Source organism: Phocoena sinus, chromosome 15 (genome assembly GCF_008692025.1).
Source record: "Phocoena sinus isolate mPhoSin1 chromosome 15, mPhoSin1.pri, whole genome shotgun sequence".
NCBI lineage: Eukaryota > Metazoa > Chordata > Mammalia > Artiodactyla > Phocoenidae > Phocoena > Phocoena sinus.
In genome coordinates this window covers 59,562,410-59,576,540 of record NC_045777.1, presented here as the reverse complement: position 1 = coordinate 59,576,540, position 14,131 = coordinate 59,562,410, and the positions used below count along the sequence as shown (strand labels likewise).

At 43.4% G+C, this 14,131-nt stretch overlaps 1 protein-coding gene across 1 annotated transcript; it reads left to right on the top strand.

The window, feature by feature from the left end:
* The first annotated feature begins 245 nt into the window (after positions 1 to 245).
* RSL1D1 (ribosomal L1 domain containing 1) lies at positions 246 to 13,618 on the top strand. The gene is given in 10 exon segments (XM_032606421.1): positions 246 to 390; positions 1,201 to 1,340; positions 3,136 to 3,274; positions 4,620 to 4,768; positions 4,856 to 4,957; positions 6,250 to 6,343; positions 6,429 to 6,554; positions 8,966 to 9,238; positions 11,379 to 11,672; positions 11,674 to 13,618. Coding segments are annotated over 10 exon segments (1,491 nt in total). The 5' UTR covers positions 246 to 291; the 3' UTR covers positions 11,749 to 13,618.
* Positions 13,619 to 14,131: the final 513 nt, after the last annotated feature.

The window sequence follows — 14,131 nt, the reverse complement described above, 5'->3', positions numbered from 1 at the left end:
GTCACCAGGCTGCTCCCCGCGCCTCACAGACACCAGGAACAGAAGAGAAAGAGAAGTAATCCCTCTGGGAAGTGACAGACCGCAGGCGGGGCGAATACCTACCTCAGTCTTCTTTCGCCCGCCAAACTCTGTCGGCGCAACGCCCAGAGACTCGACCCCGCGCTCCCGGAAGTGATTCGATGGTCTAGTCCCCGCCCCCCCCGATTTCCGGCTACGGGCCTGGTTTCGCGCGTGCGCCTCAGGAACCAGCTCCTGGGATCCGGATGCGCGTCTCCACGAGGTGAACGCGAAATGGAGGCCTCGGCTTCTACCCCACCGTCAACCTCAACCGCAACTTCAGCTTCGACTCCAGCGACCCCGGCCGGCCTGGAGCAGCTGGACGAAGAGCAGGTGAGTGGCCTCTGGGGAGGAGCGTTCGGAAGCCGGATGGCCGTGGCCTTGGGCGGCGCGGTTGCGGAATGCAGGCTTCGGGCCGGTGTGGGCGCCTCCGGAGCTTTAGGGAGGGTCGCTCGTTCGGCTCGCCCGCTGCTTTGTACTCGCGGGTAGACGCCCGCCTCCTCTAGACCTGCGGCCTGGCTCTCTTAGTTGGATTTTTTTGTTTTGGCTGCTCCGTGCGGCCTGCGGGATTCTAGTTCCCCGACCAGGGATCGAACTTGTGTTCCCTGCGGTGGAAGCGCGGAGTCCTAACCACTGGACCACCAGGGAAGTCTCTTATCTTGAGTTGGATTGCAGGTATAACTTGGGATCCTGGGGTGAGGTCCACCTGGCTGTGCTTCCCTGCCTTTGACTTTGGCCAAGTCGCTTGATTTTTACCAGCCTCAGTAACTTCGCAAAATGGGCTCTGAGAGGAGGTGATGCACCTAAAGCGCGGTAGCCAGGGAGCCTGGCACATAATAAGCGCTCAGGAAATACTAGATGCAGGGGTATTGCGCTTTTATTGGTATTACTGCCTTCATCATCCAGGGCAGGGGAAGCACGTTCTCTCTGTCTCAATGTTATATTTAGAAGAGGCTCGTTTCTGTAGACGATGCTATTAGCTTAGGTGGCTACATTCCTCTGATTACAAATTGCAGGATCCTAATGGATACGGTTGTGGAGGTTACCTGCTAAAATAGAAATTTATCAGGGACAAATTCTGGGGCGGGGGCAAGTTTTAAATTCGATTGAGATGTAATTTATTTGTGTATCTCCACCTTGCAGATTAAAAAGGCAGTAGAAGCTCTGTTGGCACATTCCAGATCCAGGAAAAACGCAAATGGATTGCTTTTGAATGAGAATGAAAATTTCTTTTTAATGGTGGTATTATGGAAAATTCCAAGTAAAGAACTGAGGGTCAGATTGTAAGTTCTGATTTTCTACCTTTGCTCTTTTTATCTGCTTGGCCATTCCGTGCAACTTTAACAAATGGCAGCTTAGTTTCTGGTGGAAACTTTGCAAACTCGGGATAACTTGAGTTGAAATAATTGTGCCCCCCAAAAACCATAGGTCTTCAGACATTCTTAAGTTTTTTAAGATTTCAGATGTGCTTAAGTTTTCTAGAAATGTCACCAGTTTTCTGGATGTTTGGTGGACAGTTTGACCTAAGCTGTTCTATTGAATCTGAAAACCTGGTTTTTGAGAGGACAGAGGTTAGAATAAATGAAACAGCTTTCATATTTTCATAGGATCTGTTATCTTTCCACGTCAAGCTAGTTGCAAGCTAAAATTCCTGAGGTCCTGAACTCACTCCTTTATACAGACAATTAAAAATTTGGCAGTGATTTCCTAAGAGAAAAAAACCCATGGTGATAGCACATTCTTATTGCTAGGACTCGTAGGTGAGAGATGCCCTCTCTGCAGAGTTGCCAGATTTAGCAAATAAAATACAAGCGATTTTTTAGATAAGTAGGTCCCATGTAATGTTGGGGACATAATTATACTTAAAAAATGGTTCAGATTTAACTGGATGTCCTATATTCTGTCTGGTAACCCTGCCTCTCTGTGGAGTCTCTCATTTCTTGGGTGTTAAAAAGCCAGCTGTGCTATAGAAAGCAGTGTGTGGGATAGCTTCTTTTTCTTTTCCCCATAAAGGTGGGTGATAGGGGTTAAGAATGACTACAAATTGGAAAGACCCTTTTGACCCTCAGACTCTCTCTTAACTTATCCTCACAAACTGCACCAGCCAGATTGCCTTAGTTATTGCTTTATGTATCTGGGTGTATTCTTTATTCCATACTTCTGCCCAGGCGAGTTTTTGCTTCTGGAAAGCCCTCACTTTCTCCGCGGTGTTTTTCCAACTGCTCACCTCTTGGTGATTTCTGCCACTTGCCATCTCGTTTGCCAAGTCCTGCTTCTGCGGATTGCTCTCTTTTTAAACTGAGGAAATGTTTCCTCAGAACGTGTAGGCCTAGAAAGTGAGCTAAACCTTTTTGAGACTCAACATAATTCATGTTTGCTGGTCCCTGTAGGTTTGCTCCGTTTTCTGTTTCTGGTCTTGAGAGTTATGTTTGTGGAGCCCAGGGGTTTCTGCAAGGTAGAGTTCTGAATCAGAACTGTCCTGATGAAACTAGATTATTCTAGCACATGGTAGTACGTATGCCTATATAGCAACACGTAAAATAATAATAATTACGTGTGCACTATTTTGAGTATCTTTGATTATATTTTAAGTCTTAATTGTATCCCAAATATTAGTTGATGTTTTGGCCTGCAGATATTTGTGGTGATTTAGTATTTGAATGTTAAAAATCTCTCCTCTGTACCACTGAAAACTAGATTATTTATTTATTTATTTATTTATTTTGCGGTACGCAGGCCTCTCACTGTTGTGGCCTCTCCCGTTGCGGAGCACAGGCTCCAGATGTGCAGGCTCAGCGGCCATGGCTCACGGGCCCAGCCGCTCTGCGGCATGTGGGATCTTCCCGGACCGGGGCACGAACCCATGTCCCCTGCATCGGCAGGTGGGCTCTCAACCACTGCACCACCAGGGAAGCCCTAGATATATTTTTAAATGTTCTCAGTAGTGTATTTGCTTTAAAAGCATGAATGAAGTTTATTGAAATGACAGTGAATTTATTGTGTATTCTGTGGGATATAAACATACATGTTATCAGTTATAATGCTTTATTCGTTGGTTCGTTCTCATGTATTTTGCAGGTCCTTGCCTCATGGTATTCGATCAGATTTAGCAGATATCTGTTTATTTACCAAAGATGAACCTAATTTAACTCCCGAACAGACAGAACGTTTTTATAAGAAGCTTTTGAACAAGCATGGAGTTAAAATCATTTCTCAGGTAATGAATAGCTGTAACTGACCAATGCTAAGCTGTCCATCATGCTGGCAGCTAGCCACACATGGCATTAAGCACTTGATACGTGGCTAGTCAGAATTAAGATGTAACACAAATACTGGATCTTAAGGATTTAATATGGAAAAAGAATATAAAATAATTTCTATAAATTACAGTTAAATATGGTATTTTAGATCTGTTGTGTTCAACAAAATATGTTATGGGGAAAAAAACATTTCTCAGGTAGGGAGCAGGTTAATATTTTCAAGACAACTAAAAGATTGGATTCAATTAAAGTGACATTCCTGGTACATGTTTCTCTCCTAGGAATTTAATTTTTAAGTTAATTTTCTCTTTTTAATTTAATTCTCATTGGCTTTAGGTAGGGCATATTCCCTCTTCCCTGTGACAGATGGGCTGTTGAGGTATGTTGACCTAAAAGCTCAACACATGCATCAGTAATGATTATATCTTGAAGATTTTATAGAACGCTGCTCCGTTGTGTCACTTCTCTCTCCTTCCAGAGCATCCTGGGTTTGCCTCTGACTTGGCACCCCTCCCCCTTTTTGTAGTCATTGGTTCGGTTTCTTTAGCTGAGGGTCCCGACTCATTTGCCCCTGTGCCTGTACTGTTTTATTTTTTTTTTTTTTTTTTTTTTTTTTTTGCCATCATTGTACTCTTTTTTTTTTTTTTTTTTTTTTGCGGTACGCGGGCCTCTCACTGTTGTGGCCTCTCCCGTTGCGGAGCACAGGCTCCAGACCTGCAGGCTCAGCGGCCATGGCTCACGGGCCCAGCCGCTCCGCGGCACGTGGGATCTTCTCGGACCGGGGCACGAACCTGTGTCCCCTGCATCGGCAGGTGGACTCTCAACCACTGCGCCACCAGGGAAGCCCCCTTGTGCTGTTTTAGATACTCACATGTTCGCTAAACTGTGACCCCAGGGCATTTTAAAATCCAAATACAAATTGCCCCAGTATTTCTTCTTGTTGTTGTTCAGGTTCTTAATTTTTTGTTTTTATACCTTTTTTTTCCTCTCTCTCTCTTTTTTATCGAAGTATAGTTGGTGTACAATATTGTTAGCTTCAGGTGTACAGCATAGTGATTCAGGGTTTTTTGTTTATTTTGCAGATTATATTCTCTTATAGGTTATTATAAGATATTGGGTATAGTTTCCTGTGCTATACAGTAAATCCATGTTGCTTATCTATTTTATGTATAGCAGTTTGTATCTATTGATCCCAAACTCCTAATTTGTCCCTCCCCTCCCTTTGGTAACCATAAGTTTGTTTTCTGTGTCTGTGAGTCTGTTTCTGTTTTGTATATAGATTCATGTTTTTACATTTTCTAGATTATCCCCCTCCGAACTTTAAAAAAGGAATATAAAGCCTATGAAGCTAAGCTCCGCCTCTTGGGTAGTTTCGACTTCTTCATTACGGACGCCAGAATCAGGCGCCTCTTACCCTCACACCTCGGGAGACATTTCTACAACAGAAAGAAGTAAGTTTCTCAGCAATGACCGGACTTTAGTAGCGTGAAATTTACGGGTGTGTATGTGCTGCTGTAAATGCCTTTGTATTGTTTTAGAGTTCCAGTACCTGTAAACCTTCAGGCCAAGAATTTATCCAGAGAGATCAGTGACTGTGTAGGGGGAACTGTCTTAAACATCTCTAAAAGTGGTTCTTGCAGGTAGGTAAAAGGCGTTAAGGTGTGCCTCTGTTTCATTTTATATTTAATAATGATTTTATAAACTTTTTAAAATAAGATAGTATTAATGAAACCAGACTCTTCTGTTAAAACTAAAATTCATTCTTTAGAAGTATTCAGTTCTCTAGAACAGTGCTGCCCCCTAGAAGTTTCCAAAGTGGTGGAGATGGTCTATAGCTGTGTAGTCTCATGCAGAAGAATGAGCCACAGATAGCTGCTGAGCACTTGAAACATGGCTTCCACAGCTGAGGATCTGAACTTCTAACTTTACCTGATTTTAACTAACTTAAATTTTAAAAGGCACGTCTGCTGATTTTTACTGTACTGGATGGGCACCCTTTTTTTTTTTTTTTTTTTTTTAATTTTTTGGATGTGCCATGCAGCGTGTGGGATCTTAGGTCCCCAACCAGGGATTGAACCTGTACCCCCTGCATTGTGAGCATGGAGTCTTAACCACTGGACCACCAGGGAAGTCCCTGTACAGGGCACCTTTAGATGTTTAGGAAAACAGGAGAATAAGCCTGGTTCAGGGTGTACTTGCAGGTCAGTGACAGTGGGCACACAGAATGGGCAGGACCCCGTCTTTGTCTGGAGGGAGGTAGGAGCATCAGCGCGTCTCATCTTCATTCTGCACTCATCCTGCCGACATGCCAGCCTGCCTTTCAGCTCCCATGGTGGGGAGAGTGGGGGCTGCCAGGACCAGCGGACCCAGTGGCTGAGCAGTGGGCATTTCTGGGCTTCCCCGTTGGCTTGCGGCTGCCCTCTGCTTCAGCTGAGGGGATGGTTTTGCTCTTGGCCAGAAGACGCTATTACACGAGCAACTGTTCATTTTAGAGGTGGCAGCTGTGTCAGGGCAGTGGAGCTATAAAGGTAGCAAGCAGTCCTCCTGGGGGTGGTCCTTTTCAGAACAGCCGCTGCTGGGGGTAATTGCCCTCAGGAAAGCTTGAGGGCTGACTCAGTGACCTGTGTTTTCCAGAATGAAGGTGGATTCCCTTTGGCCCTCCCCACTGCCCCTCCCAGCCTCACATGGTTCCAGGTGCCAGCTCCTCAATCACCTATTGATGGTAGGGCATATTTCAGGAGGAGGGCACTTCTAGAACATGAAGGATGATCATCTTCCTCTAAAATAAATTGAGAACCTAAAGATTTCAGTGATTTTACATTAAAAAAATTTTTTTTAGGATTGTGTATTTCTCACATACCTGCTTATGCTGTATTTTGAAAACCAAGTTATTTTTTCAGCTCTCTGTGTCTAATGCTTTATTAAATTTCAGTACCATCCGCATTGGTCACACTGGGATGCAAGTTCAGCACATCGTGGAAAACGTTGTTGCCGTCACAGAAAGGCTTTCACAGAAACTGCCGGAGGTACGGTCTCGCAGATGCTTCTATTGGCCGTTCGTTTAAAGGAACAAAACACCTACAAACGATGTTACTCTTCTCTCTGTTTCAGAAGTGGGAGAGCGTGAAGCTCTTGTACGTGAAGACTGAGAGATCGGTTTCCCTGCCCGTCTTTTCTTCATTTGTCAGCAGTCGTGGTGAAGCCAGGGGACTACGCACACAAAATCAGAAGAAGAAGGTTAGTAGAAGTTCACATCCCAGGCAGGCGTAATCAAGGCTGTAAGCGCAGCCCAGGAAGAGAGAACAAAGGCTCAGAAGGGGCCTGTGCAGTGTCAGGAGGAGCTGAGAGGAAGAGGAAAACCGAAATCGAGTCTATTCAGTTTTCATACATGGTTATTTATGGGTGAAATTCAAGATCGTATGAGGCTGGCATACCTCTTGGTTTTGGTTTGTAGGTTTTCAGTGCTGCTGGTAATATTGCAGAAAGCCGCATGAGAGAAAATGGAACTTTTTGCTATTGGCTGGACCAATCTCCTAGTTTATTTGGTCTTTCTCCAGCCATGTTCATCAATGTGTCCAATGAGTTTTTAGACTCAGTCTTTTAATTTTTTGTCTTCTAGAAGTTCTGTATTTTGTTCTTTTTCAAATTATCGTTACCTTTTTTTGGTTTCCTGTTATCTAAATAGTCTTCCAGTTTGTCTTAATTCTTAGAACCCATTAAGCATAGTTGTTTTATTGTCTGATAATTCAAACCATTAGCCGTCTTGGTGATGTAGCGGGTTGTCTCTACCTGCTGGTTCCTGTGTACTTAGTTATTGTGGACTGTATCGTGGATAGTCCATTTGGAAAATTATTTGTAGAAGTAACTTGAGGGGTGGGATGAAGATCTTTCCCGAGAGGATTTAGACTTATGGCAGCCAGGCACCTTGGGGCACTCTCAACCCAGAACCACCTAGAAGCACACTCAAGGCTTGAGGTTCCCTGAATGATTCAAATCCACCCACGGTGACAAATCCTCACGGCTCTGCCCCCTGTTCATCTCTGTCCTGAGGGTTCGACTCATTGGGGTCCCAGCTTATTGTAATGAGGTTTTTACTTAGAATCCCTGCCTGGTATGGACATTAGGATTTGATTTCTCCACTTCACACCCCTGCCCTCCTGTGCCCAGTCATAACAGCTGTTAAAAGTTAGGGATCAGCAAATACTCTCAGGGCAAACATTTCTTACAGTGTAATCAGCTCATCAGTGCTTTTATGAAAAAAGTTGTTAATATTTTACCCTACTTTTTACTTGTTTTCATAATCCAAAATAACATAAACTGCTGTTACTGGAAACAAGAAGTCTGAATTTTTTGCTGTTTGTCAGATTCAGTTGAGGGCTTGGTGACAATGTTGGAATTGCTGGTTAAAATGGAATTTTGTCACAGTTATAGATGTTATCTAACAGTACTCTGTGGTAAGGATAATGGACCTCTAGCTATGTAAACTTGCTACTGTGTTAACTCTCAACCACAAACTCAGGCAGGAAAAAAATATCAGGGTTTTTTGTTTTTGTAGCAGCTTCACGGAGATGTACAGTTACCCGTCTCATACATGGGGGGATTAGTTCCAGGATCCCCCCCACGGATGCCAAAATTTGTGGGTGCTAAAGCCCCTTAGGCAGCATAGTATTTGCACATAAACTGTACCACATTCTCTGGCATCCTTTAAATAATATTTTTTTTCTTAATATTTATATATCTATCTATGTATTTAGCCAGCTAGCTATCTAGCTGTGCCGGGTCTTAATTGCAGCACGCAGGATCTCCGCTGCCTCATGCGGGATCTTTAGTTGCAGCATCTGGGATCTAGTTCCCCAACCAGGGATCGAACCCGGGCCCCCAGCACTCCCAGGAGCACAGAGTCTTAATCACTGGACGCCCTTTAAATCATCTTTAGATTACTTATGACTAATACAGTGTGAGTGCTATGTAAATAGTTGTCAGAGTGCAGCAAATTTAAGTTTCGCTTTTTGGAACTTTTTGGAATTTTTTTTTTTCCCTTGAATTTTTTTTTTTTTTTTTTTGTGGTACGTGGGCCTCTCACTGTTGTGGCCTCTCCCGTTGCGGAGCACAGGCTCCGGATGCGCAGGCTCAGCGGCCATGGCTCACGGGCCTAGCCGCTCCGCAGTGTGTGGGATCTTCCCAGACCGGGGCACAAACCCGTGTCCCCTGCATTGGCAGGCGGACTCTCAACCACTGCGCCACCAGGGAAGCTCCCTTGAATACTTTTGATTCACATTTGGTTGAATCTGCAGATGTGGAACCTGCATATATGGAAGTTCAACACATCACATACTATACAATTCTGGATTATTCGTAACTCGCCTGTAAATGAGGTTGACTTCCACAGAGCTGGTGATTGCACACTTCAGATACCCAGATTCTGAATATAATTTACCACATAAAATGCATCTTTGGCTGGGACTCTGCGGCAAAGCAGAGTTGGGGTTCAAGTGCTGGCGATGGGACTCATGTGCTTGGATCTTGTACAGGTCAAGGCCCTTTCAGGGATCCTGTGGATGACCTGACTGCACGTGCTAAGTCTGTGCCATATATTTACCAACAAAAGGGTCCCCCATTAAAATTATGCTTGTTTTTTTTTTTGGTAGGTATCAAAGAAAAGCCAAAAGAAGAAAGAACGTCTTAAAAGACAGCAGGAAAAGAAAGGAAACAAGAAGCTTATGAAACAGGCTGGAAAGGCTGCACCAGCCCCGACTACAGATGCACCAGCCCCCAAAACTGGTGGTGCTACAGCCCAGGACCCTGGACCCCAGAAGGAGACCAGTGGGGTGAGCACCCTCCCTAAAGCTCAAGACGAGTCTGAAGATGAAATCCCACTGCTGGTACCAGTGAAGGAAACTCCAGCTGCAAGAAGCGTAGAGGTATTTTCATTAATATTTAATATCCATCATGGACGGATTCCAGGGCTCCGTGTGCCAGGCAGGCACTTGGTGAGGGACGGGAAGTGCTATGCAGCTGGGAGGCATCGTTTATAAAAATCTGTTCTGCCAGAGATTGTGAAGTCATGGATGAAAAATACTAGGGTAAATCCCAAGAACCCCTGACTGACTCTATCCCCCTCCTAAATAGTGAAGCGATGTGTAGTCAGCACAGCCTTTTGTGTACCTTGGAATCAAGGGAGACCTGGCCATATTAATAATTCTAAAAAACATTGCCTGTGGTTTTGAAAAGCAGGTTCAGTTTCTGAAGGTGAGTCCTCAGTCACCACATAATTAGTTTCAGAAAATTTACCAAGGGAAACTTGGGTGCTGGATTCTGCCTCTGAAACCTTTCAAACACCCCACCCTGCCTGGTTCTTACAGAAATCTGACTTCATGGGTTTCAGAGGAGGTGATTTAAAGGAACTGAGTTTTTTTGTTTTGGGGTGCTTTGATAATGTTTTTTGTTTTTGTTTTGTTTGTTTGGCCGCACCACGAGGCTTGCGGGAACTTAGTTCCCCAACCAGGGATCGACAGCGTTCCCATGGCAGTGGAAGCGCTGAGTCCTAACCACTGGACAGCCAGGGAATTCCCATTTTGATAATGTTTTTGCTCATACTCATAGTATCTATCCAAATATTGGGGGGAGACCTCTTGAAAATAAGGAGAGAAATGGGTCCCTAAGAGAGTAGAGGGCTGCCCTCACCGTGTGTGCATGAGACTCATGGCCCCTCGGCACAGCCCATGAGAGTCAACCCAGGGCTGTTACTGCACTTTACCGATTATGTATTTTTTCCTCACAGTAATCCTTAACATCTTCAACGGAGTTATAATTTTCCTCTGCTAGTGAAATATTCCTTTTACAGTGTCCCCAAGCTGCTAGTGAGGTTTTCTTTTTAAGATACTTGAAATTAATGTTGATCAGTGTATTAACTGTAGGCACTATAATTGTTTCTAGAAAAAGTAAGCTGTATTTGTTACAATGGGACTGGCAGGTCATGTGTTGGAAATTAAAGAGTGGAAAGCATAGCTTCCTGGGTGGGTGATACGCATCAAGAGTGTAGAAGTGTTGGGTGTTCCCTGGCAGTCCAGTGGTTAGGACTCAGCGCTTTCACTGCCAGGGGCCGGGGTTCGATCCCTGGTCAGGGAACTAAGATACCACAAGCGACGAGGCAAGGCCTAAAGAAGAGTGTAGAAGTGTGTACGCCCTTGGAACCCATCTAGGGAATTTGATGAGGGGAAAGGTATGAAAGTTTCAGCATTGTTCACTGTAGAAGCAAAAGTGAGAAAATGCTATGTACCCTTGCAGTAGTTTTTATAAAGTTTTTCAAGATAACGTTTAGTACGAGTTTATAGTGCTTAGGAAATAACTAATGAGATAGTTGAGGAAAGAGCATAATACTTGGCTTTTAAATACATACTCATGGGGAAAAGGTAGTGAATAATATTAATATTGTGTGGTAAAGTTATCAGTTTTGTTTTTTATATTTTCAATGTTTTTCAAATTTTCCATCTGCTTTATGTTAACTCAAAAACAAAGTTTTGTTGGTTGTTTTGTCTATATAACCTCTTTCTGTGTGGGACAGAGTCCATTGCTGGAATGTTGTCCTTGGATCATCAGCCACATCATCTGGGGTGCTTGGAAAATCCAGGATTTCCAGTCTGGAACACGGTCCCCCCTTTTGCTAACAGGCACCCCAGTTGGTTTTCACACACACTGTTACGGAACCGCCTGCCGTAACCCACATGCGAGGAATTTACAACTGGAGGTGAAGAAGAGTCAGGATTTAGGTCACAGGTCTTCCTACTGTGCTCCCAGTGCTTTTAGGAGTCCTTAGCCCCAGCCATAAGGAAAGATGGTTAGACCAGGGAGGTGCCAGGCTCCTTTTTACAGTCATTAATAGTGGAGTACAGCTGCCTTTCAAAATGATTTTGAGGCAGGAGGAAAAAGCCATTCCTCATTCATCGTGCTGCAGTTTCCCTCTTAGGGGTTCCCTAAATTTTAAAAACAGTGACTCTTAGAGTTACATCATCAGTTGTCTGTCCCTGTCCCACACCACACCCACTTTTTTCTTTTTCTTAGACACAAAAAGATGCTGCAGGAAAGAAGTCTCCAAAGAAGAGTCCTGGTCCCAACACACCTCATGGGAAGAAGAGAAAGGCCTCCCCAGCTTTGGAGACCCCAACAGCTCCGGAGCCCAAGACCCCAGGTAAAGGCCCAGGGAAGAAGGCAAGAATCAAAGAAGAGTTGGAGAAAGAAAGAACCTCTTCGCTGGGGAAAAAAGACCCAAGACAGACTCCTAAAAAGCCAGAGGCCAAGTTCTTCACTACTGCTAGTAAATCTGCGAAAAAAGCTCCCCGTACCCCCAAACAGTGGCCCCAAAATCCCAAAGTACCCCAGTCAACCTAAAATCAGAGACTCAACCAGCAGGCTGCTCATCAGAGCTATCTAAAGAGCTTGTAAAAAATACCTGGGTCCTGACCCCTGTTGGAACCGCTGAGTGAGGCCTAGACTTAAATAGTTTTTAAAACCTCCACAAGTAATTCTCACACATGCTCATGGGTGTAAGAACCAGTAGTTTGAGGTAAATCCATTTATTTCATTGCTCTTTGTATTTGCTAATGCAGTAGAGGTAAAATACAGTGCTGCTCTGTGGTTGTGCTCTTTTATTATTAAAGTAAACATTTGTTTCTCAGTGTAAAATTGGCATCCCATGTCTTGTTGGTTTCACTTGAATGCCTATGATGTGACCCTTTCCTCATCTGCTTTAAGCCATTTGTTCACATGACAGCTCCATCACAGTAATCTGTGCAAACACATCCAAAGCTTGTTTGCAGGCCACTGATGGGCTCACTGCATGCACGACAGCCGTGGCCCTCATGCTGAGATGGGTCTTAGAAAAGGCCTTGGAATCGAAATTAAAATAATCGATTCCAGGACCCAGATGGTGATCAGCCAAGGTTGCAGATCACTGAGTTCGCATACATTTGTTGGGGGAGATTAACGTGGAGTCATTCACAGAGGCACTGGATCGAATCCTGGACGCTGCAGGCAAGAAAATATTTGTCTTCCATAAGCCTTTCCATCTTGCTCCAGATTCCTCCTCACCCTAAACAGACTTATTTTTATGTGACAGCTCTAGGGTAGGAAGCTTGGGAGAGTAGACTCTTAAACTTTGGGTCATTGTCAAATATATCCTGAGACAGTAAGTGACTTTTCAGGTACTCGGCCTTTCCCTGCATTTGAATTGGGGTACACATCTCTAATAGTAAGTGACATAGTCAGTGTAGTATAGGAAAGGCCAAAGTGAGGCATGCTTTCAAAGGTAATTAGGGTTCATGAACATAACGACTAAAGGAATCAAAGCTTCAGATGGTTCTCCAGCAAGTCAAGGAGTTGAGACAGCTTTTTAAATCATGAAAACCTCTGAAATACAAAATAATTTGTTTTTCATTCCCCTGTCCTTTTAGGCTTGTAAAAGTGAGTATACTACATTTAATGTAGGGTTTTAGTGTAATTGATTTGTTTACCATAGAAACTTAACTTATTCAAAGATGAAGATTTAAGTCTACTGCTTTGCTTAGGGCAAACTTACCTACCTAATCATATAGTCTGTGCTCTCCATGACAGTTTTCTGGGGTTAGCTGTATGTTTTTTTAATCCCATCCTCTAGCCAGCTAAAGATTTTGCAACACCCAGTGGTTCTTTGGCCTGTAGCTTAGTCCCTGTTGAATACGAAGCAGATGTTTACCTTCCTGTTCCACTGTGCGTCTAGTTTCCCTCTGTGGAAATTCTCATAGCTCTCTATGTTGAAAAGAGCAGATTTACTTAAGTTTCTTGAGCAGGATGATAGTTTTTTGACAATTGAAGGCCACAGCTGAGTTAGAGGTAATTCTGAATTGTAATGAAAATGTTCACATCATGGTGCTAGATTCCCAAGGCTTAAGTTTGGGAGGCACCTTACCTCATGGCTGTGAGGGCTGGGAGCCAATAACGGCCTATCCAGGGGCCAAGAGGAGTACTGGAAATCTGTGCAGTAAATTACATTGTTTTGTGGGATAAGAGATAGAGTATGTGGCTTATGTTTCAGTGGAAGTCAACTCTGGGTTTTCTGGATTCATCCTCCATGCCGTAGAGATTTAATGGACAAAACCAGATCTGGTGGGAGAAATTTGCCACGTTTTTGTTCTGAAGAAATAATTGAATCTTAGTTAATTTGTTTTTTAGGAACTGTAATAAGCATGGAAATTTTAATATTTTAAATGCCTTGAATGTATTTAAGACTGTCCAAGTGTTTAATAAAGGTTACATTTTATTTCATAGTCTTGAGAAATATTTGAATGCAAAGAAATTGCTAAGTCATTTTGTCTTGTCACCAGACCAGAAACACTTTATGTACTTCATCAGTTCATGGATGTTTAGGGTTTAATTAGCAAAGAAGTCTGTTGTCATTTAATTAAATATTTGAAGGTTCTGCATACCTGCATTTTTATCTCTTAAATTTGCTATGTTTTCCTTGCCTGCAATTAGTGTGTTAGTAGTCGCAGTGCCAAGATTCCCAATTAGGATTTTAAGAAATGCGAGAAGCCCTCATCAGTGCTTGGATCTTAAAGGAATGAATGCATGTGATAAAAGACCACAAATAAAATTTTGGTTATAGTGATTTCTGTATAATGGTCCTGGAGAGAAAATGGCAAATTATTTAGGTGGATATATTTAATCCCAGATTCTACATCTTAGTTAACACTATCTTAAAAGGATTAATCCTTGTTTGTATAACTCGGGGCATTTTCTATACTAGAAGCTACAGGAAATAGGGCATGTGTATGATTTTG